This window comes from Culex quinquefasciatus, chromosome 1, assembly GCF_015732765.1.
Source record: "Culex quinquefasciatus strain JHB chromosome 1, VPISU_Cqui_1.0_pri_paternal, whole genome shotgun sequence".
NCBI lineage: Eukaryota > Metazoa > Arthropoda > Insecta > Diptera > Culicidae > Culex > Culex quinquefasciatus.
In genome coordinates this window covers 24382691-24410600 of record NC_051861.1, presented here as the reverse complement: position 1 = coordinate 24410600, position 27910 = coordinate 24382691, and the positions used below count along the sequence as shown (strand labels likewise).

General features: G+C 36.9%; 2 protein-coding genes and 5 non-coding genes across 8 annotated transcripts in view; 4 read left to right on the top strand and 3 right to left on the bottom strand.

Annotated features, from left to right (window-relative positions):
- Positions 1-27910, top strand: part of LOC6039090 (polypyrimidine tract-binding protein 1) — a 466473-nt gene that overhangs the window by 46356 nt on the left and 392207 nt on the right. The window lies entirely within an intron of this gene.
- On the top strand, positions 1183-1254 carry Trnag-ucc. The gene has a single exon. It is a non-coding gene; the product is annotated as a tRNA-Gly (tRNA).
- Positions 1395-1466, bottom strand: Trnaw-cca. Its single transcript has one exon. It is a non-coding gene; the product is annotated as a tRNA-Trp (tRNA).
- On the bottom strand, positions 2194-2267 carry Trnai-aau. Its single transcript has one exon. It is a non-coding gene; the product is annotated as a tRNA-Ile (tRNA).
- Positions 2815-2942, top strand: Trnal-caa. Its single transcript has 2 exons — positions 2815-2852; positions 2898-2942. It is a non-coding gene; the product is annotated as a tRNA-Leu (tRNA).
- Trnak-uuu lies at positions 3035-3107 on the bottom strand. Its single transcript has one exon. It is a non-coding gene; the product is annotated as a tRNA-Lys (tRNA).
- Positions 22277-23225, top strand: LOC6041790 (cytochrome c oxidase subunit 5A, mitochondrial). The gene has a single exon (XM_001850955.2). The coding sequence runs from the start codon at positions 22569-22571 to the stop codon at positions 23004-23006; it is 438 nt and encodes a 145-aa protein (XP_001851007.2). The 5' UTR covers positions 22277-22568; the 3' UTR covers positions 23007-23225.

Here is a 27910-nt window from a genome sequence, read left to right as displayed (position 1 = left end):
TAAAATATGAAACATTCGTGAAATTTTCCGATCTTTTCGAAAAAAAATATTTAAAAAATTTAAAATTAAGACTAACATTCAAAACGGGCGTAATATTGAAAGTTTGGCCCGTTTAAAATATTTCGATTTTTGAAAAAATCAGTATTGATTCAAAAAATCATATTTCGGTCAAAGATTTTTTGCCCATTCTGGAAATTTCAGAAAAGTTGGCATTTTATATCCTCTAAAACATATCAAAAAATAAAAAAAAATAAAAATAGTATTTTTTTGCAAATCAAGTTTTAGTGACAAAAAGTTAAATAAAAAATCACCAATTTTTTTTACCGTGTATCATTTGTTTCAGTGTAGTCCATATCCATACCTACAACTTTGCCGAAGACACCAAATCGATCAAAAAATTCCTTCAAAAGATACAGATTTTTGATTGAAAATCATTTTTGTATGGACAGCTGCCAAATTTGCATGGAAAATTATATGGACAAATGGTGCAAAATGGCTTCTTTGGGCATACCGAAGGCACCAAAAAAGTTTCAGCCGGATTAAAATATACAAATAAATCGAATTACCGAAATCTCAGAGAATTGCTCTGCTGTAAATGATTTTTATTGAATGCAAATATGTCTTGCTTTTGTCAGTATTTTCGACGTTCTCGTCCTTGCTTTCAACCCAATATCAAAAGGTTTCACTGAAACTGAAAGTGGGAGTGAGAAAAAAGTGAGTTAAAAACCTCCGTTTTCGGACAAATATTTACCTCCAAAAAACAGCTTTCATCCTTCCAGTGACTCGTGGGTGAACGTGTGGTGTGCACGTGGTTTGCAGCTGACATATGTGTGTTTATATGTGCTTGTATGTTATGGAAAAATGAAGGATTTTTAATTCAATTTTACCTGTCGAGAAAATAAATACATCACAACCACGTCGGACGCGTCGCTCCAGGGTAATTCAACAGTTTTTTTTTCGGCGGGGTTCGGGGAGACTTGGCAAACAATGTTGTTATTCAGATTGGTTCGCGAGTTTGTGCCGGGTTTACTTGTTTTCATTCTTTTATTTACCAAGTATGAATCTCTTTCTCTGAAGAGTGTGTAATTGAATCTAAACAGATGTATTATTTGAACTGATAACAACCATAATCGGAGAGGAAAAAATGGTTCAGCTGGAACGGGTATAACTTCTCCAGCAGGGGCGTCGGTGGTGTAATGGTCAGCATAGTTGCCTTCCAAGCAGTTGATCCGGGTTCGATTCCCGGCCGACGCAGGATTCTTTTTTTTGTCTTTCACGTCGGTTATATTTCTTCGTAGAACCTTACCATTTGAACTTTTAGCTAAAATATGATAAGAGATGTGACAACACTGGCTAAAGATTGTAAATTACATAAAAAAAGATTTCCTTTCAGTTGACCCCGACGTGATTTGAACACGCAACCTTCTGATCTGGAGTCAGACGCGCTACCGTTGCGCCACGGAGTCAGGTGGTGTTTGTTGAATACACGTTTCCAAACGCACTCTCTGCTTTACGTTTTGAAATAAACGTCTAATCTAATCACTAGCGAAGAAAGCAAACACTAACAAGCTCTGATAAAAAGTTCTCGAGCTCACACCACACACTAATAACCACTCAACCGACACACACACAAGTGGGTTGTACTGATGGTTATTTAGCTTTATTGGTAGCTCGACTAACGTTTGAAAGTGATGTAACTGTTAGTTTGAAGCTTTTTACGTTTTAAATGTTGTTTCCAGTGTTTGTTTTTTTTTATCGAATAAAAAAAAAACACTATCAGAGTCAATCAATCAATTTCGATTCTCACATCATCCAGCTGCATTCATGTATCAGAGCAAGAGTATGATGTTGGTGTCACCACCACCACCACTATTTCAATGATGGGGATGGTCATTGTTGTTGTCATCGACAAAACGGGGTTGAAAGCGTAGTGGTTTTGGTTCCACCCAGAGCAAATGTTTACCAAGAACTCAAAATTGGTTGTCGTTTTGGGCAGTTGAGACTGCTACAACATACCAGAGAGAACTCTGACCACAGGGTAAATTTTTGCCCTTGTAGCTGATGATGATGGTGATATTCATGCTGCCATGAACAGCAAAGTGATAGTTGTGGCATTTTGGGTGGTTCATCAGCTACAGAATAGAACACTTTTCAAAGTGATGAAAAATCCACTAGCTGCACAAAAAAGTGCTTTGGCTCCAGAGAGGATCGAACTCACGACCTTCGCGTTATTAGCACGACGCTCTAACCAACTGAGCTATGGGGCCGCTTGTTCTATTTTGTTTCATAAAACAAACAAAGCTCCGTCAAACGAACCGTCGATTGCTGCTAAAACTGTCACTTTCAATTTCCATCGCTTATGCTCCACGGGCCATGCTTCACTAATTAAGGTTTCCTTAACGCACGCGAAACCTTTAAACATAATGACGAAAATTGACTTCGATAATACCTTCGCCAAAGTCAGCCCGTTGATGTAGGTAAACCGGTCAAGGTGAACATGTCGTCTACTTGCTGCCTGCCTGCACGACATCTTCACCCTTCCAGCAATGCGACGGAATCTTCTTCCATTCCGACTCAAGTTGGCCTTTGACACCTCATTACCACATCCATTCATTCTCTCGCTCGCCAGCTCGCCGCCAAGTCTACTGCGCATGTCATTTTTGCTTTATTATTATCAGAGCGTCCCCACTTGTACCGCATTATACGGTCGCTCTATCGCTAGAATAAGTGACTCATTCAAGTGGCTCGTTGAAATACACACACTCAGTAAGCAGAGTTAACTTTCGCCACTGTGACCGACCGACATTCACACATGTCAGGATGGCCGAGCGGTCTAAGGCGCCAGACTCAAGAGTAAAATCTTGCCGGGGTTCTACCCTCCGGTTCGACAGTGAGCGTTCTGGTCCTCTCTGAGGGCGTGGGTTCGAATCCCACTTCTGACAGATTTTTTTTTTGCTCGCTCTACGTTACCATCAAGCAGCTATTTTGATTACTTAAAAAAAACTACTGAATGATTCCACAAAAAAAAATCACCCGCCCGAATAGGGACTTGAACCCTAGACCGTTGGATTAAAAGTCCAACGCTCTACCGACTGAGCTACCCGGGCTTGACGACGGTGGGCGCGCTCACAGTGCTACCGCTTTGAAAGGGGTGCCGTTCCGGAGAGATCGTTAGAACGCGATCCATTACCGGAGGCAAAGCAGGAAAGCAAAATTGAACACGTCGTGACGTGTTTTGCAGTCTCGTCGTCGCTGGTTGCTGTGTGGGGAGAACGAAACGAAATAAACTTGTGCTCGCTGTGCTGTGTTTTGAGTTGAGAATATCGTGAGGAAGCTACTCTGAGAAAGGAATGGGAGAGCAAGCGGGGAGGAAGCTTCCTTGCATGGATGAATGATGGAATGAGGAGGTGCTTGTGATAAGTTTAGAAAATGTCGAATACCATTCGAAATTGTAAAAATAATTCTTTAAGCAAACTAAAGTTTTTTAAGCATTATACTTTGAAAAATTTATGTTTCGAAAATAAGGCTTGTTAAGGTCGTAGATGGTGTCTTTCACTTTTGGGACAATGACTGTCAATGATGGTTCTGAATTCAGGGTCCAGAAATAGTAAATTGATGTTTTTTTAGATTGATGTTTAGTAAATTGATGTTTTTTAGATGTTTTTGCCCTCCTCCAATATCGACCAGAGCAGAGAGACAAAAACTTTTAATACAATTTGCAAAAGCCAACTGCCTAATGCCTTCCTAACATCAATCTTCTCATATCTGGAGCAATATTTGAAAAGGGTGCATAAGCATTTTGACAGCTGCAACTATTTTGTAATTTCCCAGGCAATAGTCAAATATTTTACAAAACCTATTGTGTTAAACGGAAGCTGGGAAGGCCATCTATTGTTTCAAACTTTGAATTTAAAAAAAAATCACCTGAAGCTTGAAAAATAACAAAAAAATCCAAACTGTCAAAATGCTTATCCTCCCTTTTCTCGTGTTGCTTCAGATATGTAATAAAGTCTCAAAAATTGTTTAGTTTTCAAATCTTAGTTGTTTTAAACACATCAATTTTTACAATTTTCAATATCGATTGTGTCACGTTCCCAAGAAAACCAGTCCCCAGAATGTACCATTTCCCAGAAAACCATTCCCCAGAAAAGTTTCTTTCTCGAAAAATCAAAGTAGTTTCAAATATTAGTTTGTTTGAAATTTCTTCGAAAATATAAAAATTGGACAAGGTTATTTTATCCATGCCAAGAAATTTTTCTTTTTTTTGACAGCAATTCTTGAGAAAATAACAGAAAATGTTAATTCGGCTTATGACTCGTTCTATTATTCTAAGAAATTTTCCCTTCTTTTTCAGTCATGTTTAATTTGTTATACAAATGCCGAATAAATTGCAGTTTCTTTTTATTTCTTGTTTTCCGTGAATGCTATTTTTATTTTGCAAAGAAGAAAAATGTTTGTTAAAATTAAAATATGATTATGGGAGTCATTGGCATATTGCTCATTTTGCATGATTATTTAAATTTTCTAAATTTGATTTAAAGTGACAAAATTTAATTTATCATTTTTGGAAGAAGAAAACTCTCTTGACTTACAATAACTGATTAATTTTTCTTTCTTTTAAGGTCTCCTGACGCAAGTTTAATTTCACCTTCTTTAAAGTTGAATTTTCGCTTTAAAGTTTTTTTTTCTTGTATTTTTTCTTGTTTCCATAAGGAAAAACTCTCTTGACTAGTGATAACAAATTTAAAAAGTTGTGTAAGTGGTCAAGTATTTTTTCCTTTACTTAAAAAAGGGAAAATTAAACCCGTGTCGCAGTTATAATAACAAGGCTATACATTTTTCCCCTCCTTACAGAAGGGAAAAATCTCCTCCTCCCTTTTAAATGTAAAATTCAACTTGTATCAGTCAGTTAAGTTTTCCTTTCTTTAAAGAAGGGAAACCTTTCTAGCCTTATAATAACTGCTGACACAAGATAACGTGGTGATTATTGCACTCGAGCGTAATATTTCAATCTTTATTTCTCGCATCACGATCGAGATTTTTCGATCTAAATATTACGATCATAATTTGTTAATGGTAAGTCAAAAAAACCAAAGCTTCGAAAATGTCATAAATTAAAAACATTTTCAAAATTCTCAAAAAAAATCAAAAAGTTTTGAATTCAACAATCAAAATTAAAGAGAAAAGAAATTTCAAAATATAAAAAAATCAAAGATTATGACTTTTTTTTTAGTTTTTTGAAAATTTGAAATTAGGGAAATTTTGATTTTTTTTAAATTTTTGAAAATTTGAAAATTTTGGAAATTTTGGAAATCTTGGAAATTTTGAAAATTTTGAAAATTTGGAAAATTTTGGAAATTTTGGAAATTTTGGAAATTTTGGAAATTTTGTAAATTTTGTAAATTTTGTAAATTTTGTAAATTTTGTAAATTTTGTAAATTTTGTAAATTTTGTAAATTTTGGAAATTTTGGAAATTTTGGAAATTTTGTTAATTTTGTAAATTTTGTAAATTTTGTAAATTTTGTAAATTTTGTAAATTTTGTAAATTTTGTAAATTTTGTAAATTTTGTAAATTTTGTAAATTTTGTAAATTTTGTAAATTTTGTAAATTTTGTAAATTTTGTAAATTTTGTAAATTTTGCAAATTTTGTAAATTTTGTAAATTTTGTAAATTTCAGAAAATTTGAAAATTTTGGAAATTTTGGAAATTTTGGAAATTTTGGAAATTTTGGAAATTTTGGAAATTTTGGATATTTTGGAAATTTTGGAAATTTGGAAAATTTGAAAATTTTTGAAAACATTCAGAAATTTTGAAAATTTTGGATTTTTTTCTTTGAAATTTTGGAAATAATTATAATCACCACGATAAATATTTCTGGGGAACGGTACATTCTGGGAAATGGTTTTCTGGGGAATAATACATTCTGGGGAATGTTTTTCTGGGGAACGGTTCATTCTGGGGAATGGATTTCTGGGGAATGGTATTCGGGGGAATGGTTTTCTGGGGAACGTGACACAATCTCAATATCTTGCCAAATTTTTAGCACATATTCAAACCGTTAATGTGAGCCATTGTCTACGAAATCAATTTTTTATTTTATTTTTTTGTATTTTTTAATCCAGCTGAAACTTTTTGGTGCATACACAAATGGCATGTAAAAATTGAAAAATCTGTATCTTTTGAGGGCTTTTTTTTATTGATTTGGTGGCTTCGGTAAAGTTGAGAAGTACACTGCAAAAAAATTAAACATGGAATTTGTTTTTGCTGCTTTTTGGTCATTTAAAGTTGGTTTTAAAGAGACAAATAAGATTTTCAAAACGGTGAAATATTTAATATTGGTCATGATTTCTAAATTTTCAAGAGAATTTTTTCGAAAGGATCAACTGAGTTTTGGATAATTTCACAAATAATTAATTATTTAAAGTTGAAAATCGGACCAATCGGTCTTTTTGCGTTTCCCTTTGTTTCGTAGTCCGTGTTTTTCGCGGGTGATGATTAACGGCCATGATCGACGACGACCAAGTTTTTCAAAACTTTTTTCTCGCAATTTTATTTTTCTTAATGGTTGCAAGCAAACCCCGTTATGTTTATATATCAAAATTTTTATACTTGTCTAGCCTACAATTTGTAGAATACTGTTACACTCTAAAAATAACCCTGCAATGTTAGAAAAACACGATATTTTAAAATTAAATATTTTCTTCTAAATAAAAAATACCCTTGCGGGTCAATGAAGATTCAAAAAGTACATTAAATTTCCCTTAAAATTACTTGTTCCAATTTTTTTTTACATTTAAGTAGCGAATAATGGCAGAATTTTAAAAACTTTTTTAGTGTTTTTTCGATGAAAAATAAGTTTTTTTCCGGAATTTTGAGTACGCCATCAATTTGGGCATCAATTTTACATAAAAGTCCCTTTGACACCAAATTTCCATCTCATTACCATTTCAGGCTGCAAATTATTGAAAAACATGTCTTTTTTCGCTTGTTCAAAAATGGAAGGGGTCGTACCGCTCCTCCGTCACGAAACAGTAAAAAGTTTGAAGATCTAACAACTCTGCCAAGATATTGTCACTTAAGTGAAATTGTTGTATTTTTATGGTCGAATATTAATTGAACTGATTTCATTTAAAATCCGAGTCTGTTGCGCACTTGTTTTGCATAGAGTTTATAATTTTGATGATTTTTTTCGGATCTTTTGAGGGACCCAATTTTAAAATTATTAAAATATGCAACAACCAAATCCAACAAAAAATGGCACCACCATATCGGTCATGTAATGGTACTTGTTCACAAAAAAAAATAGGGACTTGCTTTATTGCGTTTTGTTTACTATCACCACTGGCTCAGTCAGCCGGGGGCTTCCACCGAAAAACCATGAACCGCGCTCGTATGGCGTTGTTGCAACAAGCCAAAATCAGTGGCTTGCTATTTTGGAGCTAGCTTTCGGGGGAGGACAACAAAGCAACGTGGTGGGACAGGGAAAATCAAATTTAAGTAATTAATTGGTTCGTCCATCGTCAACGGTTATCACCACGAGCACTCCTCTAGGCTAGAGTGTGACCCTTAGCGGACAAAAGTTTTTGTTTATTGTTTGTTGCAATGTTTAATTTTTTTTGAAATTGCTTTTGATGAGTTTTGCTATCTTCATTTAAGTTAGAAAAAATGGTTCGTTTGGTATTTTGAATAAACTCAAAAACCTTAACATTAGGATCACAAAGAGTCACAGGCAGCACCGTGACACACGATCGTTGACTTTCGCACTCATATTTCGAGGGGGCAATTTTGGTCTTGTTTTAACCCCCTCCCTCCCTCATCCGAACCCACAACTCAATGTGGAACCAGCAACACAAAAAAAAGGTAAACCTGGAGGTTGATTTTCCCATCAACCTTGTGTTGTCGCTCTGTTTGTTCGCTCGTGGTGCATGTCGATGGTTGATGAATTTTCCACCGGAAGGGGAACCACCACCGAAACCCCGCCCCCATGAAAGTGAGGGAACGGGAACGTCCCCGTGATTGAAAATAAACATAATCAAATTACGTACGCCAATGTGACTCGTTGGTGGGGGAGGTGAAGATAAGGGAGGGAGGTGGGGCAACCCCGCTAAACGCACCCTTGCGCGAGCAATTTTGGGCGCATCAATTTGTGTGGTCTTTCTCTGGCCTATTAGGATGGATGGAATGTTGTTTGTTTGCGGTGAACGCAAACTACAGTGAAATTGGTTGTGTGTAAATTTGGCTAACCTCGCAAAAACGGGTTTTCCGTCATTTTTGGAGGTTGGTAGCTATTTTGGCATAAGGGTTTGGTTTGGAGTGTAATTGTTTATTTTTTGACTCGCCATTACTATTTGGTATAAATTGTTTGATAGCAAGCCTTAAATGATGAAATATTTGCGAAATTTTATATTTTTTCTGATTTGGTCGTTTTTAAATTTATTTTATTTTTGGATTATTCTTTTTGGATTTGTATGATTCGAGCTGAATAATATTTCTTTCTGTAGCTTGTTGCATAAACTACTATTTTAAAAATCAATTTATATCTCATGAGTCATGACCATTAAGGACAAGAAATATTTAAAAAAATGTTTCGGTGAAAATCAAGAAAAATATAAATTGTCGTTACGAGCTGTCGAAAAAGAACTTCGGATTCGATATCACGGATCAAATTAAAAAAAACTAACTTAATCCACCTATGTGGTTGGAGCCTCCCTCACAACAATGGCTGTACACAAGTTTCATCTATTTTTTATATCCGGCTTCCAAAAAGTACATCGATATCACTTAAGTGGCCATGTCTCGAGACAGGGTTGCCAGATCTTCAATGTTTTGGACTCGTTGGAAAGGTCTTTTGATAACCTAACCAACAATGGGTCGGATAGTGGAGCCGGACATAGTTTACATACATTTAAGTGAGATCCGGCTTCAAAAAAGTGCATCAATTTCACTTAAGTGGCCATATCTCGAGACAGGGTTGCCAGATCTTCAATGTTTTGGACTCGTTGGAAAGGTCTTTTGATAACCTAACCAGCGTTGGGTTGGATGGTGGATCCGGACATAGTTTACATACATTTAAGTGAGATCCGGCTTCAAAAAAGTACATCAATATCACTTAAGAGGCCATATCTCGAGACAGGGTTGCCAGATCTTCAATGTTTTGGACTCGTTGGAAAGGTCTTTTGATAACCTAACCAACAATAGGTCGGATGGTGGATCCGGACATAGTTTACATACATTTAAGTGAGATCCGGCTTCAAAAAAGTACATCAATATCACTTAAGTGGCCATATCTCGAGACAGAGTTGCCAGATCTTCAATGTTTTGGACTCGTTGGAAAGTTCTTTTGATAACCTAACCAACGATGGGTCGGATGATGGACCCGGACATAGTTTACATACATTTAAGTGACATCCGGCTTCAAAAAAGTACATCAATATCACTTAAGGGGCCATATCTCGAGACAGGGTTGCCAGATCTTCAATGTTTTGCATTCGTTGGAAAGGTCTTTTGATAACCTAACCAACAATGGGTCAGATAGTGGATTCGTACATAGTTTACATACATTTAAGTGAGATCCGGCTTCAAAAAAGTACATCAATATCACTTAAGTGGCCATATCTCGAGACAGGGCTGCCAGATCTTCAATGTTTTAGACTCGTTGGAAAGGTCTTTTGATAATCTAACCAACAATAGGTTGGATAGTGGATCCGGACATAGTTTACATACATTTAAGTGAGACCCGGCTTTAAAAAAGTACATCAATATCACTTAAGTGGCCATATCTCGAGACAGGGTTGCCAGATCTTCAATGTTTTGGACTCGTTAGAAAGGTCTTTTGATAACATAACCAACGATGGGTCGGATGATGGACCCGGACATAGTTTACATACAGTTAAGTGAGATCCAAATATATGTAAAAACACATTTTTATACATAACTTTTGAACTACTTATCGAAACTTCAATCTGTATAAAACTCGATCTATGGGACCCTAAGCCAAGTTGAATGCAACAAGTTCGGGTCAAATCGGTTCAGCCAGTGCCGAGAAACATGACCTAGTTTGTTGGTCACATACATACATACACACACACATACACACACACATACACACACACATACACACAGACATTTGTTCAGTTTTCGATTCTGAGTCAATATGTATACATGAAGGTGGGTCTACGACGTTTTTATACGAAGTTCATTTTTAGAGCAGGATTATAGCCTTACCTCAGTGAGGAAGGCAAAACGGCTGGAGCGTCATTTGTTTTAACAACGCTTTTGTAGGTACTATACTCGGTGACGTGTGGGTACGAATGAGTTCATAATACGGAAACTAAAAAAAATATTGAGATCCAGTTTCTAAAAAAGAATAGTTTCGCAAAAGTTAAGGCACAAAGTACAATCTGTGATTTGATTGTAATTTTAATTTTGATGGTATCCTTTTAGTTCAAACTAAGTGTCAGGGGAATGAAAAGTTAAAGATGACTTTAATCAAACTGCACTCAACCCCCGGTGGTTAGTCTCTTTTTCGTTTGACACTTTTTTAGTTTGCAATGGGTGATATGTGATATGATTTGTTTGCACACAAATTTCGTCTAAGTTCGTTAAGTTCCGGAATACAAAAAAAATACACATATCACTCAAGGGCTCATAAGTGGTATCATAAGTGGTCATAGCTTGAGACAGGGTTGCCAGATCATCAATGTTTTAGACTCTTTGTAAGGTCTTTCGATTACCTTACCAACGATGGGTCGGATGATGATCCGTACATTGTTTACATACATTTAAGTGAGATCCGGCTACAAAAAAGTACATAATTATCACTTAAGTGGTTATAACTCGAGACAGGGTTGCCAGATCTTCAATGTTGTGGACTCGTTGGAAAGGTCTCTCGATTACCTAACCAACGATGGGTCGGATGAAGGATCCGGAAATTGTTTACATACATTTAAATGAGATCCGGCTACAAAAAAGTACATAAATATCACTTAAGTGGTTATAACTCGAGACAGGGTTGCCAAATCTTTAATGTTGTGGACTCGTTGGAAAGGTCTCTCGATTACCTAACCAACGATGGGTCGGATGAAGGATCCGGACATTGTTTACATACATTTAAATGAGATCCGGCTACAAAAATGTACATAAATATCACTTAAGTGGTTATAACTCGAGACAGGGTTGCCAGATCTTCAATGTTGTGGACTCGTTGGAAAGGTCTCTCGATTACCTAACCAACGATGAGTCGGATGAAGGATCCGGAAATTGTTTACATACATTTAAGTGAGATCCGGCTACAAAAAAGTACATAAATATCACTTAAGTGGTTATAACTCGAGACAGGGTTGCCAGATCTTCAATGTTGTGGACTCGTTGGAAAGGTCTCTCGATTACCTAACCAACGATGGGTCGGATGGAGGATCCGGACATTGTTTACATACATTTAAATGAGATCCGGCTACAAAAAAGTACATAAATATCACTTAAGTGGTTATAACTCGAGACAGGGTTGCCAGATCTTCAATGTTGTAGACTCGTTGGAAAGGTCTTTCGATTACCTTACCAACAATGGGTCGATTGATGGATCCGGACATTGTTTACATACATTTAAGTGAGATCCGGCTACAAAAAAGTACATAAATATCACTTAAGTGGTTATAACTCGAGACAGGGTTGCCAGATCTTCAATGTTGTGGACTCGTTGGAAAGGTCTCTCGATTACCTAACCAACGATGGGTCGGATGAAGGATCCGGAAATTGTTTACATACATTTAAATGAGATCCGGCTACAAAAAAGTACATAAATATCACTTAAGTGGTTATAACTCGAGACAGGGTTGCCAGATCTTTAATGTTGTGGACTCGTTGGAAAGGTCTCTCGATTACCTAACCAACGATGGGTCGGATGAAGGATCCGGACATTGTTTACATACATTTAAATGAGATCCGGCTACAAAAAAGTACATAAATATCACTTAAGTGGTCATAACTCGAGACAGGGTTGCCAGATCTTCAATGTTTTGGACTCGTTAGAAAGGTCTTTCGATTACCTTACCAATGATAGGTCGGATGATATATCCGGACATTGTTTACATACATTTAAGTGAGATCCGGCTACAAAAAAGTACATAAATATCACTTAAGTGGTTATAACTCGAGACAGGGATGCCACATCTTCAATGTTGTAGACTCGTTGGAAAGGTCTCTCGATTACCTAACCAACGATGGGTCGGATGAAGGATCCGGACATTGTTTACATACATTTAAATGAGATCCGGCTACAAAAAAGTACATAAATATCACTTAAGTGGTTATAACTCGAGACAGGGTTGCCAGATCTTCAATGTTGTGGACTCGTTGGAAAGGTCTCTTGATTACCTAACCAACGATGGGTCGGATGATGGATCCGGACATTGTTTACATACATTTGAGTGAGATCCGGCTACAAAAAAAGTACATAAATATCACTTAAGTGGTCAAAACTCGAGACAGGGTTGCCAGATCTTCAATGTTGTGGACTCGTTGGAAAGGTCTTTCGATTACCTAACCAACGATGGGTCGGATGATGGATCCGGACATTGTTTATATACATTTAAATGAGATCCGGCTACAATAAAGTACATAAATATCACTTAAGTGGTTATAACTCGAGACAGGGTTGCCAGATCTTCAATGTTGTGGACTCGTTGGAAAGGTCTTTCAATTACCTAACTAACGATGTATAACATGATGATGTTTGGTTCAGTTTACTGCCATTTATTCAACATCCAAAAAAATGCGAAAACACATTTTTATACATAACTTTTGAACTACTTATCGAAACTTCAAACAATTCAATAGCACCGTATGGGACCCTAAACCAAGTCGAATGCGACTGGTTTGGTCAAAATCGGTTCAGCCAGTGCTGAGAAAACTGAGTGACATTATTGGTCACATACACACACACATACACACACACATACACACACACATACACACACACATACACACACACATACACACACACACATACACACACACATACACACAGACATTTGTTCAGTTTTCGATTCTGAGTCGAAATGTATACATGAAGGTGGGTTTTCGAGCTTTTAATAAAAAGTTCAATTTTAGAGCAGGATTATAGCCTTACCTCAGTGAGGAAGGCAAAATATAAATAAACTAGATTTCAGCGATTTTCCACATTTTCAAACGAAAAATAGGTGAAATATACCAATTTCCATCACACTAAGCTTTTCGACATAATATCGTATCTTTTGCAGTTTGTCGCTATTCAAACAACATTTTAGGATAGATACATCAACAATATAGAGCTGCTTGCTAACTTTTCTTTGAGCTATGATCATACACAATTTATGTAATTCTCCGCCGATCCCTCTTTGATTTCCTTGAAACATTGCTCTCAGAGGTAATTTTGGTCCCATGATCACGAATCCGAGGTCATTTTTCTATATTTCGTGACGGAGAGGTGGTACAACCCTTTGCGTTTTTTTTCTGGATTTTTACGTTTTTCAATGATTAGTAGCTCGAAACCTCGAAGGAATAGAAGTTCGAAGTCAAAGAGACTGTATAATCGGACGCCTGATTTGATGGCGTACTCATATTATCGATTCGAATACCAATTCGTGATCAAAGTTGTGATAAGCTGACTCGATTATCCGAAGTTTCAATTAATCGAATTAAGGAAATTTTTTATTCTATTTTCCTTTTTTTTGTTTTTAACATCAAATTCGAGTTCTGCGACCATAAAAAAAATCATATCAAATTATTCGCTCTACAACATTGCCTTGGCGTTCTCGATTGCGAGATTGCTACTCGAAACAAGGTGTCCGAAGGCTTGATTGTTGAGGCAATTGCATACCTCCACCCCGGGATTCGAACTGACTAAAAATTGGCCCCAGCAAAATCAAATGGCGTCTCGGGTGTTGCGAGGTGCGACGCATATCTTTTTTGCTCGGGACGATTTTTCGAAAAAATGCCAAACTTTGATGGCCTGTACCGAGCTCTAGGATGCTCAAAACTTCAATGTTGTATATACACCAAAAGATGCGCAAGGATCTTACCTACATGCATTGGTGACCAAAGTTCCTCAAAAATAGACATTTTTCATTTTTTTTTCAAAATTGAAGGGCGGAGCGCCAGCTCCTGTTACGTCCAATCAAGCTCATATTTGGGATTTTGGTTCAGTAAGCCCACCGAAACCAGCCCCTGAATGCCCACCAAAAAGTCATTTCTGTTACATCGTATTGCCTGTTAAATAAATGTGTTTTTTTTTTCAATAATTCGTCACCGCCATATTGGCCGCCATCTTGAATTTAAAAATTCTTATCACTTCAGCGTAGTTTTGGGGGATTTTTTTTCGTGTTTTGATTATCCGTTGTGAAATTTTTCTTAGGCCTTCGGATAATCGAGTCTGGACTGTAATAGAAAATAGGCCGAGAAATTGTATACTTTCCGTACAGCAAAATGAATAATATTTGTTTAACAGGTGACCGGCCCGTGGCTTAACATTCCAACGCCCAAGGCTCCAAAAAAGTTGGAACGGTAACTTCAACTCGCTGGTTTTCGGGCCTAACTCAACCAATCAAGATGATTCTTCTTTCCAGTGATTTGCTAGGAAAAAAAAAAAACGAAACTATTGGCACTACGCCCCCCGGGGCATGGCCTTCCTCTAACGTGGGATTTCTGCTCCAGCGCCTCTGACGAGACAGGAGAAACCGGGACCGACGTTTTACTTCACCATCCGATAGAAGCTCAGTGGATAAGGCGGGAATCGAACCCGCGTCTCATAGCATCATCGGGATCGGCAGCCGAAGCCGCTACCCCTGCGCCCTGATTTGCTAGGATGTCGAGATGATTCTAGAACTTTGCAGAACTTAATTTGATCAAATCTGTAATTTTTGCGATCAAAAACATCGTTCCAACTTTTTTTTTCGCGTGTAAAAAAAAATCGCCGTAGATTCAGCGGAGGCAGTCTTTTTAAAAAAGGTGGACAACAATCCCTTTCCCAACGATTCCCCTACACACACCACACACCATGTTCTATAAATAACTCGAAGTGGTTGGTACGGTATGTCCCCACTTCTTCTTCTTCCCTTGATGATTCCATGAAATTCGGGTTCCGTTCATAGAATCTGGGCCGCTTTAGTGAGTGTAATCGAGAAATTCAAAGTGAGAATGTTTGCGTGCAACATGGAGTTAAACTTTTCAAAGTGCCCTGGTAATCTTCTCAGTAACTTCACAGAAAGTTTAACTCCATGTTGCACACACTCTCACTTTTATTTTCTCGATACATTTCGGGGGTTCTCGAAAGTACTGCAATCATTAATAATGACAAGAAAGAACTTGAGGCGTAATCTAACCATAAGTTCTTCCCGGATGCTTTCTTCGGACTGGCTGCGCTTGTGTTCGATTAGATTAGATTAGATAGAACATGAACCATATTGATAATATAACGAATTTTTGTGAAATTTAAATTTACAGTACTTTAAAGTATTTTTTGCGATAAATTTATTTAAAAAGGGTTTAAAATTTAATACTAAGCTACTTTAAATTTTGGTCTTGGTTCAAAAACTTTCCTTGGTTTCGGAGATAACGGCATTTGAAAATTCGGTGCAGTTTGCTGTTTGGTGCACTAAGAATACTTCAATTTCATTGTTCCTTTATATTTGAGTGGTGTATTTGTTTTTTTTTTTTTTTAATCTAATCACAAGACTTTCCAGCATGCTTTCATCGGACTGGCTGCGTTTGTGTTAGATTAGATTGGATTAGATTAGATTTGAGTGGTGTATTTACGAACAAATAAACCTATCTGTAATGTTTGTTAGACGAAATTAAAGAACATTTTCTCACCTTCTTAAATAACATATTTGCAGAGTTGGGCACTTACGGACACCATTTTTAAAAATTGAGAAATTATTGATTTTTTCTCAAAATTTAACTTAAAGTGGCTATAATTCGAAAACATTGCACTTGTTTTAAAAATGCAGAATGTTGGGGAAATTCTCATATGTTCCATTATTCCATCTAAATGGCCGATTTTCACTAAAAAACATGTTATGTGACAGAATTTTTGAGAGAAACCTTCTAGCTCACTTCCCATTCGGTGATAAAGAGCTTCAATTGAACGTCAAAGTGCTGAAATGCCAACATTAGGTGCAACTCCTCTACTTTTCGATTTAAAATGAAAATTAATTTAAAAATATTTTTGAATTGATTTTCTGTGGCTCATAAATTGTTTTTATTCCCCTAAATCATATTAGAAAAAATCTAAAATAAAAAAACTGTGAAATTAAGCTTTCAAAGTCAAAATAAATTTCGAATAATCACGAGATTCAGATTTTTGAGTATTTTCGTACCATTTTTGTATGGGCAACCAATGATGCAACATAACATCTTTAGTCATATGGAAGCCCTCGAAAATGTTTTAGTCAAATTAAAAAAAAATACTTATGAAATTTTCGAATTTGACGGAGAATTGCTCACCCACATCTTAAAAATCATCAAACGTTGATTGTAATGGGAAATTTTACATTAGTTTTCATGGACCTATCTAAAACTTTTCCGGCCGACGCCATCCTTCCCCCTCTCTCTATCTAGAGATGGCACTGCGTAGGTGTCAAAACAAATGAAACTTGTCAAAGTGGCCATCACACGTTATTCACGCGCTCCCCCTCGGGGGAGTTCACTAAACACACACACACACTCACGAAAAAGAAGAAACGTGACTCAAGAAGAAGAGACAAAATTTAGTAAATGATGATTTGACAGGTCGGCCCGGACCAAATTCTACATGATGGATGGCGCACTTTTCCCGGAGGCCGTCCACGAATGCCGTGACGGAGTGTCGTTTGCATAGTGATTTCCCGATGAAAATGGGTCGTTTTCGACGGATTGTTGTCGTTGCGAGAGGGTTACAACTTTCAATGTCATAAATTTGGGTGACGAGTGAGACCCGTCGCTGGTGATCCCAAGTTTCTGTGAAATAGATCGGGTTTTGTTGCCGTTTGACGACGATGCAGTGTGTCAGGGCGAGAGGAAATTGGTTTGTTGCAGAAAGTGAGAAGTGGGAGGAAAAAAAAAACGCTTTTGGGTAACCGAATATGCGCCAAATGAATTAGATGAATGGGACTATTTTAAGAGGAGCATCCTAGAGCGAGCGAGCGAATGTTAAATTGGGTGTAATTGAGCAGCTGTCGGTCGTGTTTTGGGAAGGAGAGTGCTTTATCGAGGGGCCTCTCAAAGTCAATGGCTTTGAAGTGGTGATTGTAATAAATGTTTCGAAAAATAAAGTCGCTCGGACTTGATTGAGTGGGTGTAAAAAATAAAAATTAGGGAGCAATTATAGCGTTACTTGGGAATTAATCGTGAATAATTAATTTCAGCTAAGGAAGAAACTGCAACCAAAATAGGCCATTTTATCATTCAGTAGGATTTTTTATTTTGCTTTTTAAAATTATTTCGATTAAATGTTGCTGTCTTTCCGCTTCCAAACGTCTCTGGCATGAGAAAACTGTGTCAGGGACGTGAAGAAGTGCAAAAACTGCACAAGTTTCATCAAAATTGTCCATCAAAAGAGCAGCTGTCCCGGCACTCATCAGGTTGTTCCCGAGCAATGAGCGGGAGGGTGCCAAAACAACACTGAACCAATTTAGAGCGACACAACCGAGCAACGACAAAAAGTGAATTTTCTCGTCCAACTGGCAGACGACTCTATTTTCCTTCCCCACCCTCTTCCCGACACCACCATCATCAGCATGCACATTCTGACGGGGAAGATTATTATCTCAGGAATAATATTTTCAAATTATGTTCTTCGAAGGTGTGTTTTCTTAGGATTTCGGGTTCCGCGAACAATTTTCATGTTTGTAGAAAGAAGAAAAAAGAAAATCTCTAGCCCGACTGAAAATAATACGACACGCCGGCAAATGTTTGGCGCGGACGCGGCGGCGGCGTGGGAAGAAAAATGGATCTATTTTTGCGGTTCCTGGCCTGGCCAGCAGCTAGCGCCACCCTTATAATGCTAGCGTCGCACCCGGCACGAGATGTGTGAACAGAAACTTTTCTGACTTTTTCTTTTTGAGAATATTTACGGCCAGCGTGTTGGAGGTAGGATAGTGGAACAGGTTGGTTCTGATTTATTGGGCGAAAATTGTTTGTGAAAATTGCTGCTGGATTTTTGGCGATTTTTGCTGGTTGTTTGATTTTCCGACTTTTTTGTTTTTTTTTTCTCATGATGAAAACATTTATGTATTTAAAGATTTTCTTCAAAATAGTGTGAAAGCTTATTTGTCTAACAAATTCGAAGCTTCGTCAATGAAACAATTGAAAATGCAATTTCCAAAACTTTTTTTTTTATTGTATTCAATAAATATGGGATCGTTTCAAAGTGATACGAACATTTTTTGTGTGGCTTGACATTAGTGTTGTCAATATGACCTACAATTTATAAAATTTAAACCAAACGAGTTCGTTTGTGATAGCTAAGCAATTATTCCAGAAATCAGTATTTTCTTGAATTCCGTGTTGGTAAGCTTTGTTGATATTTCCCCATCAACAAACCTTATCTAGGTTTAATTTGAAGCTGGCATAAAATAAAAACCTGGAAAAACAAACCAAAGTCAAACCATTTGAATGAAAAAAAATGCTTTAACCCTTTCAAGCCTGAATTTTGAAAAAAAAAATGGTTGAGTTAATTATGGGAAAATGATTGTTATGACCATACGAAAATTATAGGCTACTTTTGAAAATTTTCATTTTTGGGTCATATATGACCCATCAGGCCTGAAAGGGTAAAAATGCATTTTACAGTAGTTCAGTTGTTTGGCAATAATAAGTAAAAAAAAAGATTTGATGAAAACTTAAATTTAAGCGAAAAAATGTTCTTTACGGTACTATATAGGTAATTATTAAAAAGATTCAATAGATTTTTGAATAAACCCAAACATGCTAAAATTGATTCTAAAAGCAGGGGAATGCACTTTAAATTGATTTTTTTTAAATAAAACTATCACATTATATGCTGTATATTCAAACAGTCGTGCCACTTTAATTTTTTTCAAGATAACAATTAATTTATGATAATATTATTTTTCCTAAAATTTTGCGTCTATTGTTGGTGTGTGGTCCCGAAATTCAAAATTTGTTATTTGTAATTTTGAGTTATTGTTGCAGTTTAAAATAGTGTGCTCTTTCAGAAATAAAAAATCAAAATATCTAGTACATTATGCTAGGAATCTAGAGAAAATGCTGTTTTTCGTGACCTAACACGTAACTTTATGTGTAGGGCCAACTTGCCTTACGTTTTTCTGAGATTGCTGTTTTTTGCATATCGTCGCTTGTGTGCTATGTTGTGACCCGTGTGCTGCAAAAAGATAGGACGTGTCCCAAGAGAGCAACTCTCTACGAAATCGGCCGATTTCGACCATTTTTATTTTTTGTATTTTTTTATTTGACTTAAACTTTGTGGGGGCCTTCCCTATGACCTAATAAGCTATTTTGCGTCATTGGTTCACCCATACACGTCTCCATACAATTTTGGCTGCTGTCCATACAAAAATTGTATGTAGATATTCAAACAGCTGTAACTTTTGATTGAATTTTCTGATCAATTTGGTGTCTTTGGCAATGTTGTAGGTATTGTTGAGGACTTTAGAGAAAAAATAGGTACACGGAAAAAAAATGCAGATTTTTTTATCAACTTTTTTTTCACTAAAACTCAATTTCCCAAAATACGTATTTTTTTGATTTTCGAGATTTTTTGATATGTTTTAGGGGTCAAAACATCTGCCGCCGAGTTATGAATTTTTGAAAAAATAGTGATTTTTAGACAAAATCGAAGTTTCATGCAAAAACAAGTTTGACATTATTTTCTAATGCAAAATTGAATTTGCAATCGAAAAGTACTTTACAGATTTTTTGATAAAGGGCTTCGTTTTCAAGATATAGCCACCGAAAGTTTGATTTTAGCGAAATATTTGCAGTTTTTCAATTTTTAAAAAAAGTGACCATTTCTAAATTTTTTTTTTTTTGAAAAGTACAGAAAATTTGCTATAAAATTGTCTAAGAGACATTGAAGTTTGGACCTCGGGTTTCTGAGATAGACCCGCTTAAAAAAAAGAAACACGAAAATTGAAGTTTTCTTAATCTCACCAAAATAGCCCACCATTTTCTAATGACAATATCTCAGCAACTAATGGTCCGATTATCAATGTTAATACATGACACATTCGTGAAATTTTCCTATCTTTTCGAAAAAAATATTTTGAAAATTTTTAAATCAAGACTAGCATTTTAAATGGGCGTAATATTCAATGTTTAGCAATGTTTAGTTTAGATTAAGAAAACTTCAATTTTCGTGTTTCTTTTTTTTTAAAGCGGCTCTATCTCAGAAACCCGAGGGCCAATCTTCAATGTCTCTTAGACAATTTTATAGCAAATTTTCAAAAAAAAATATTTTCAGAGATGGTCACTTATGGTCACTTTTTTTAAAAATTGAAAAACTGCAAATATTTCGCTAAAATCAAACTTTCGGTGGCTATATCTTGAAAACGGAGCCATTTATCAAAAAATCTGTAAAGTACTTTTCGATTGCAAATTCAAACTTCGATTTTTTTTCCAAAAAACACTATTTTTTCAAAAATTCATAACTCGGCGGCAGATTTTTTGACCATGTTTCTCTATGGCTCAAAAGTTGCGGATTTTTGTCCCCTAAAACATATCAAAAAATCTCGAAAATCAAAAAATACGTATTTTGGGAAACTGAGTTTTAATGAAAACAAAGTTGAAAAAAAAAATCTGCATTTTTTTTCCGTGTACCTATTTTTTCTCAAAAGTCCTCAACAATACCTACAACTTTGCCGAAGACACCAAATTGATCAGAAAATTCACTCAAAAGTTACAGCTGTTTGAATATTTACATACCATTTTTGTATGGAAAGCAGCCGAAATTGTATGGAGACTTGTGTGGGTGAACCAATGACGCAAAATAGCTTATTTAGTCATAGAGAAGGCCCCCACAAAGTTTGAGCCAAATTAAAAAATACAAATAAAATCCATTTCCGGTTTTGGTAGAAAATTGCTCAAGATAGCACACAAGCGACGATATGGAACATTTATGTGAGCATAAGCAGTAAATTGGTTTTAATTATTTTTAGATGACAGACAAACAGCAAGAGTTTTAATACTTATTGGAATATCAAATTTAAAACAATTTAAACACGTAAATGTACGAATTCCCATATCAATTCTAACACAAATCAACGGAAAGCCAAGACATTTCGGCACACAATTTGATGCTTTTTATGAGGTATTTTTGACACTTTTGTTCTGTATGTCGACCATCATAATATGGATAGAAAACAGATTTACAAAAAGTGTTTAAACAATTTGTACTTTTCAGATTAATTTTATTTTCATAAATATATAATCGCATGAATTTATTTACTGAACTTTTTTTCAAATTACAATTTAATCTTCTATAATTAAGTTGTATTAACAAGGAAGCACATTGGTTTTAAAATTTATCCTCCAAGCATAAATCTCCAACTCCAATTTTCATTAATAAAGCGACCAAAACATCACAAAAATAACTGCCCACACCAAACCTTGAGCAATCGTTTTCTCCAACAATGATCTAATGTGCCAACCGTGGAGAGCAGAGCCCTTCGTTCTGTGTGTCTATGTCTAGGAAACTATTCCACCCACGCGCGAAATCACGAAATGCGAGGTAAACAATAATCCCGCCATGCGGTTCCACATCGTAAAACATTTTCGTGAAAAGCCCGTGACGAAACGTGTAAATCATGCCGGAGGAAATATTTACACGTGAAAACTAAACAGCACATTTCCAGACCAGCTAGAGACACATTTGGCACGAGAACAAAGCCAGCGGACATTAAAATTGGGAAATGCTTTGGTGTACACAGAAAAAAAAATGTAAATTTACCCAACACTGAAACCATGTTTACAACGTAAACATGCTCAATGTAAATTTGAAATTCATTGTAAAAAGTTGAAATGCACTTAAAGAGCCTCAATGTAAAACGAGATTCATTGTAATCTATGTATCTATTGTAAAACGACATTTTTATTCTGGAAAATCATAAATTTGAATTTATGAAAAACATGTAATTGCAATTCTGATGTAAAAAATTGGAAATGTAAACTCTAAAAGCATTTATACTTCAATTTTTATTCTGTTTTGCGAATGACAGCTCAAGCGGACAACGAAAACAATTCAGTTCAACTTTGCTGATGTTTGGTCCGCAATTGAAGGGAAGTGTTTTCACATTCAATTAAACAACCTCAGCAATTGACATTAGATGTAAACAATCAGCTCTTTCCGATCACACTCAATGCAAGAGATAACCAGAGTGAGCGGGATGAACTGTTTGTTTACATGTTATGTTAGCCCTTAACAATAATTGTTCAATTATTTTTTTCTGATTTTGAAGTTTTCCAGTAACTTGGAGAAAACTTTGTAAGTAAATGCCCAAAAGTAATCGTTTATCAAAATTGACCTTATAAAAATACCTGAAATTATAGGCAGAAACTGGCGAGCCCTGATTGGCGATGTTTTCGTTCCCGAAAATCGTACCGGCGGCTTCCGGACGGATGTCAGGCTTGAAATTCCAGATCATTAAGCTTGGCAATCGGCACCTACAGCAGAATCAGGCAGGGGCAGCTGTTAGACGGCAGTTTTCCCACTCCCGGCAGGTGCGCTGCAGCGTTGAGATCCTAGAGCTGGATGAATTTGAAATCCTGCACCGCCTTGTCCTGATTCCGGACCCGAATATTATGGTGGCGGCGCTGAAGGACTGTCGCCGGCTGAACGATTACGCGTTGGCGATTCGTTTTCTGGAAGCGGCCAAGGACCGCTGCGGGGACCAGGTGAGCACCATCTATCCGTACCTGCTGCAGGAGCTGCGGCCAAAGTTGTGCGAGCTGGGCATCGAGGAGCTGGGCTACGACAAGCCGGAACTGGCTATAACCCTGGGTATGGAGAAGTAGGAGTTGGAGTTGTTTTTCTGGAGTTGTTCTCTTCTATCAACGAACAGGTAAACATCCCGATTCCCGAATAATTGTTGGTCCATTAGCAGATTGCGCGCACTGACACCGTCCAGAGAGATTTGCAGGCACAAGTTGCGGTAAAACAAGCCCAGGAGGTCTTTGCGCTGATTTCCTTGCATGGCCGGGATGTTGCGTTACCCACGAACGTGTGATCTGAAAACCAAACTCGATCTAAGGTTGGCCAGGTCGGAGAACTAGCCGCAAGGCCACAAGGTAAGCGCTTTTTCAAGACTGGTCTTCTAGAACACACGGGTAACGGTAAATTGTCTACTTTTTCCACAGTCAAGTGACGTCGATTGTTTTGAAGTTTTCTTTATGTTTATCTTTTTGTTTGTTTGCCAACGAATCCCTGCGACTGAAAGTGTGTACTCACTTGACACATCAAATCTTAAGTACCCAAATTTAAGTTCAAACAGACAGAAAAGTTTTATTTGCTATGAATGGAGCACCCGTCGTCGAGCAGTTTTTCTTTTTTTCTGCAATGTATTTCTTATGATTTACACCAAATAATATACTTTGCAAAAATAGATTCAACACAATTAATACGATAATTTTTTTTCGGTTTAACCAGATGTTGCTTTTTTTTGCTGAAATAAAAAAATCCTATTGAAGATAGAAAAATCAAAATTACCAACGTGTAGCATTAGGTTGCAATAACTGTCCTTTGAATTTGGTGCCATTTAAGTAGCGAAGTTTTAGGCAAAGAAGAAACCAAAAATTAGTTCAGATTGCTTTATTTATTATACACTTTTTATTAGTTTGTGTGTTTATCTGAGCAAAATGACAATTCGATGTGTATACAAAGTTTTAATAATGTAAAATTTTGGAGGAAAATGAAAAAAAAAAGATATATATTTTTGTGTTGGCCGATTTAACCTGTTCATTATCTGATTCAAAATAAGGGAATGTTTTAATCAACCGAAACCTAACTAATCAATTGAGAATGTAGATTATTCAAGTGGACAAATATTTTTAAAAGTCACATCTACCATAAAAGCAAAGCTCTGCTTCAAAAATGAACCTCATTCTCGCATTTTCAATCCGGATCTCAGAATTTTCAATCACAATGGCAACTTAGCAAAAAAATCAAAAAGTCAGTCGATAGAACTTTTTATTTCTTACCTCCTGGTAACTTTATTTTATTCTAAAAGATCAATTTTCTTCTGAAAAACCTTAAAATAGTTTTCACTCCCCTTTGCACTTATCGCGCAAAAACGTAAACCACGTATAAACGTAACCTTGCACCAAAGTTCTCCTACTCGAATGTAGATGGCGAATCGAATTTTTAGCTTTGGTTTTGGGGGCCTATAGTGAAGTACTAGATTGACAAGAAATGTGCTCAGCCGCAGGGCCGAGAAACGTCATTTTCTGATTTCCAAATATTTACAAATAGCTGTCTGACGAAAAAGTTTAACTGGATGAGCTTGATCTTTGCCAGCTTTGTAGAAAACTAATTATGTTGCTGTAAATAAGGATATTTTTTTTTTTTAAATATATGATTCACTGAATTGTGCGTACCGGGAATCTGCTGATAAAACAGTTTATGTCCTCTTCCTCTGGATCGATGATGATTAAACGGTAAGTGTTGAATGAAATTGATTTGAGAACCTAACTGACACATAGATTTACTTCCAGATGAGATAAATAACATGCTTGAGGATGTTAGGCATCGGAATTGTGACGGGTATTGCATCACGGAACGGGAGGATTACCAAGCTGCTCGTATCAGAATATCAAGACGGTCTTGTCCACATGAGAGTCGGCGGCCATCAAAGAAGAGATGAGGATTGCCCACAGCCAGCTCCTCGGCAGTAAGTCACTATCCTCCGCGAAGCTTGTGTTCCCGGATTTGAACCCGACACAGCATGTTACGTCACTGAAGAAAACCCTCGAGGAAACCCATTAAATGGTGAGATCGTCTGCAAAATAAATTCTTTTCCTAAACTCTGTATAATTTTACAGCAAGCACACGCTTTAAAAAGACTCGCCGGATGCTGTACAACGCCACTATCACTGGAACTTTGCATGCTCCAGCAGGTTTGAAATGGTGCTGACAGCTTCTCGTCACCCAGCATCGGCTACATTTTGGTAACCGAGGAAAATCAAGTTTGACTACCGTGAGGTGAACCTGGAACTGGTCACCTCTGAAGCTTTAAACATCTTGCACCAAAAATTTACTGGATTACGAGGTGGATTAGAGAGAGTTTACTTGTTGACATTAGGTAAGTAGGGGAACTATACCCTTTCTCAGCCTATTTCTATTATCGGCCTATCAGCACTTTGATCATGAATTACAGCTTATATAAAGTGTTTTTGACTGTTCCAATGTGATAAATAGCTCAAATAAAAGTGAGCAAGCAACTCTCCATTGTTGAAACATCTGAAAATGTTGATTTAATAGCAGAAACGGCAAAAGTGATGAGAATTGGTCGAACGGCTTAGTGTGATTAAAATGGGTATATTTCCCCTATAATCCGTATTGCCAAGATCACCCTTTTGAATTGCTTTGCGACTCCGACTCTGGAGATTCAGCGACGCCGAGTCCGACTCTGAGTCTCTAGAAGTACCTACTCGACTCTACCGACTCTGACTTCACAGCACTTTTGTTATCTTTTGTTTAATATAAACATTTGTTCATCCGGACCTGCTAATGACTTTTTGCAGCATCATATTTTTCAAATGTTCAGTTTATATTGCTCCGCTGAATCTGAGTTCTGATGTAAAATTCAAAACAGTTTTTGGTTCACGAATTTAAATGACTTACTTTTGTGATTTGAATGATTAACATTGAGTATCTATTTAGCTCCAAATACTCCAATATGATCAAACAAAAATCCAAATGTATGTCATCCTAAGCAAAAATTGAAAAAAAGTTTTAAATTTACATCGAATTCTAGATTCAGCGGAGCAAAAAATTTTTTCGCTTTGGTAAATTTACGTTATTTTCATCGGAAATTTACATGATTTCCAAATAATTTGCTAAGGCTTATTTACGTTGGATGGTTCGTAAATTTCCAATGAAGTTAATGTAAATTCGCATCATTAATGACGTGCACTTTTGGTACATCATAAATGATGTAAATTTACCGGATTTTTTTTTTCTGTGTAGTTATTATCTCAAGATTATGTGGTAGTTTTACGTCAAGCTTGTCAGTTTTGAAGGCTGCGATGAATTTATCTTTTGTAGTTATTATAACTTTCCTAAAAAACTATGTTGTTTCTCATTCGACAAAATTTTGTGAAAAAGTATAAATCTCCGCATCTTAAGCGTCAAAAATTCGCAACACTTCTCCTTCACGTCTCAATTCACTCCCCATAACCCATCGTTGATAACAACGGCAATTAATTTCCCAAGAAAACGTCACACCGCAGCGAAAAATCTTGCTTTTCCCTGTGCTGTCTGATGTCGGATTAGGCAACTGCTGGTCCTCACTCTCTCGCAAAGTCCTGTCTAATCCGGCCCGCCACCACCACCTACAACGCTTAATCCTTCTCAAAGTCGCGAGACAGTTTTGAAACATTTTTAATGGCGAACATTACGCAGAACAAGGCGGGCGAAAGGGGGTTGGAGCTGAACAAACGTGACATGACCCATAAACCCCATCCATCCGCATCGGTTCTGTGGCCGTTGAGGGGTACGGGTTAACCCGCGAGACAAACCGCGGACGGTCCGTTTGGATGGGCAGTTGAGCTGGGGACGCACTCCGGTAATTGGTGCGAATTAACCCTTTGCGGGCTTATTCGACAAAAAAAAACATCCATTTTGCATTTATCAAACTTAATTTTTCGAAATAACTGTAAATTCTTTAAAATTCTGTTACTGACCCACTCTAAAACAGTTCTGGACGAGGAACTTTTCGATACAAGTGCTGAAAAATTGAACTTTTCAGCACTCAAATGGATGCTAAACAGTACTTTTTGGTGGTGCAATTTTTGTGAGTAGTTTAACAACGGAATTGAAAAAAAAAATCAACAGGTTTGTAATTAATGAAAAGTTTTCCAAATAGTTACGATGAGCATACAAAAATGCCCCCAAAAATCAAGCCAACAGAGGGTTAATTTATGTTTAATTCCGATGATCTAAATTGAACATTTGGTGCCGGCCGTTCTGCCTAGATTATGCACAAACAGTAGTTTGAAATGAGGAATGTTTACATTTTTATTACCTTTCTTCTGTTTTAGTGTCGGCAAGTGTCACCCGTTGCTATGCCAAGTATTTACGGCCAAGACTAATTGAACTCGAAAGTGTTTTTTGTTGCTGTTGTCTTGCCGGTCGTCGGCTAATCTCTACCAAGATGAGGGAGATGAGATGACAACAGCTAGTAGCGATGATTTTACAGCCGCTCTGATTTTGTTTTATGACCGGCCATTTCTCTCCCAGCAGATGATCGATTTGATCCACTGTTTTATAAACATCGCCAAACTGTCAAACAATGCCGGGCTGGGTTTGTTCTGTGCTGCTTGCAGCAGACAGGCGACATCATTCGAAACTCAAAGGTTTTAATTTTAAGCTCAGCGTGAGGCACCAGAGAACTTAATTAAATCAGTCGGTATTTTCCATACATAAGTGCCAGTCTTTGGTGTGGAGTTCCGGAACCGGGTCTAGGGACGATCCCAGTTTTCCAATAAATTTCAGCTCATTTCCCGCACAGTTTCCCCGCTGTTGTTGAATGGGGTTGGACGCACACACCTACAATGCACACGCACACGTGCATGTTGGGTGATCCTGGTGGAAAATTGTGTGTGTCACTTGTTGAATAGGTGTACTTTGCACACCTGCGTCTTCTGTGTGGAGTCTGGGTATGAAAATCTGTTCAACAAGATGAAATTCAGAATGCAGATTT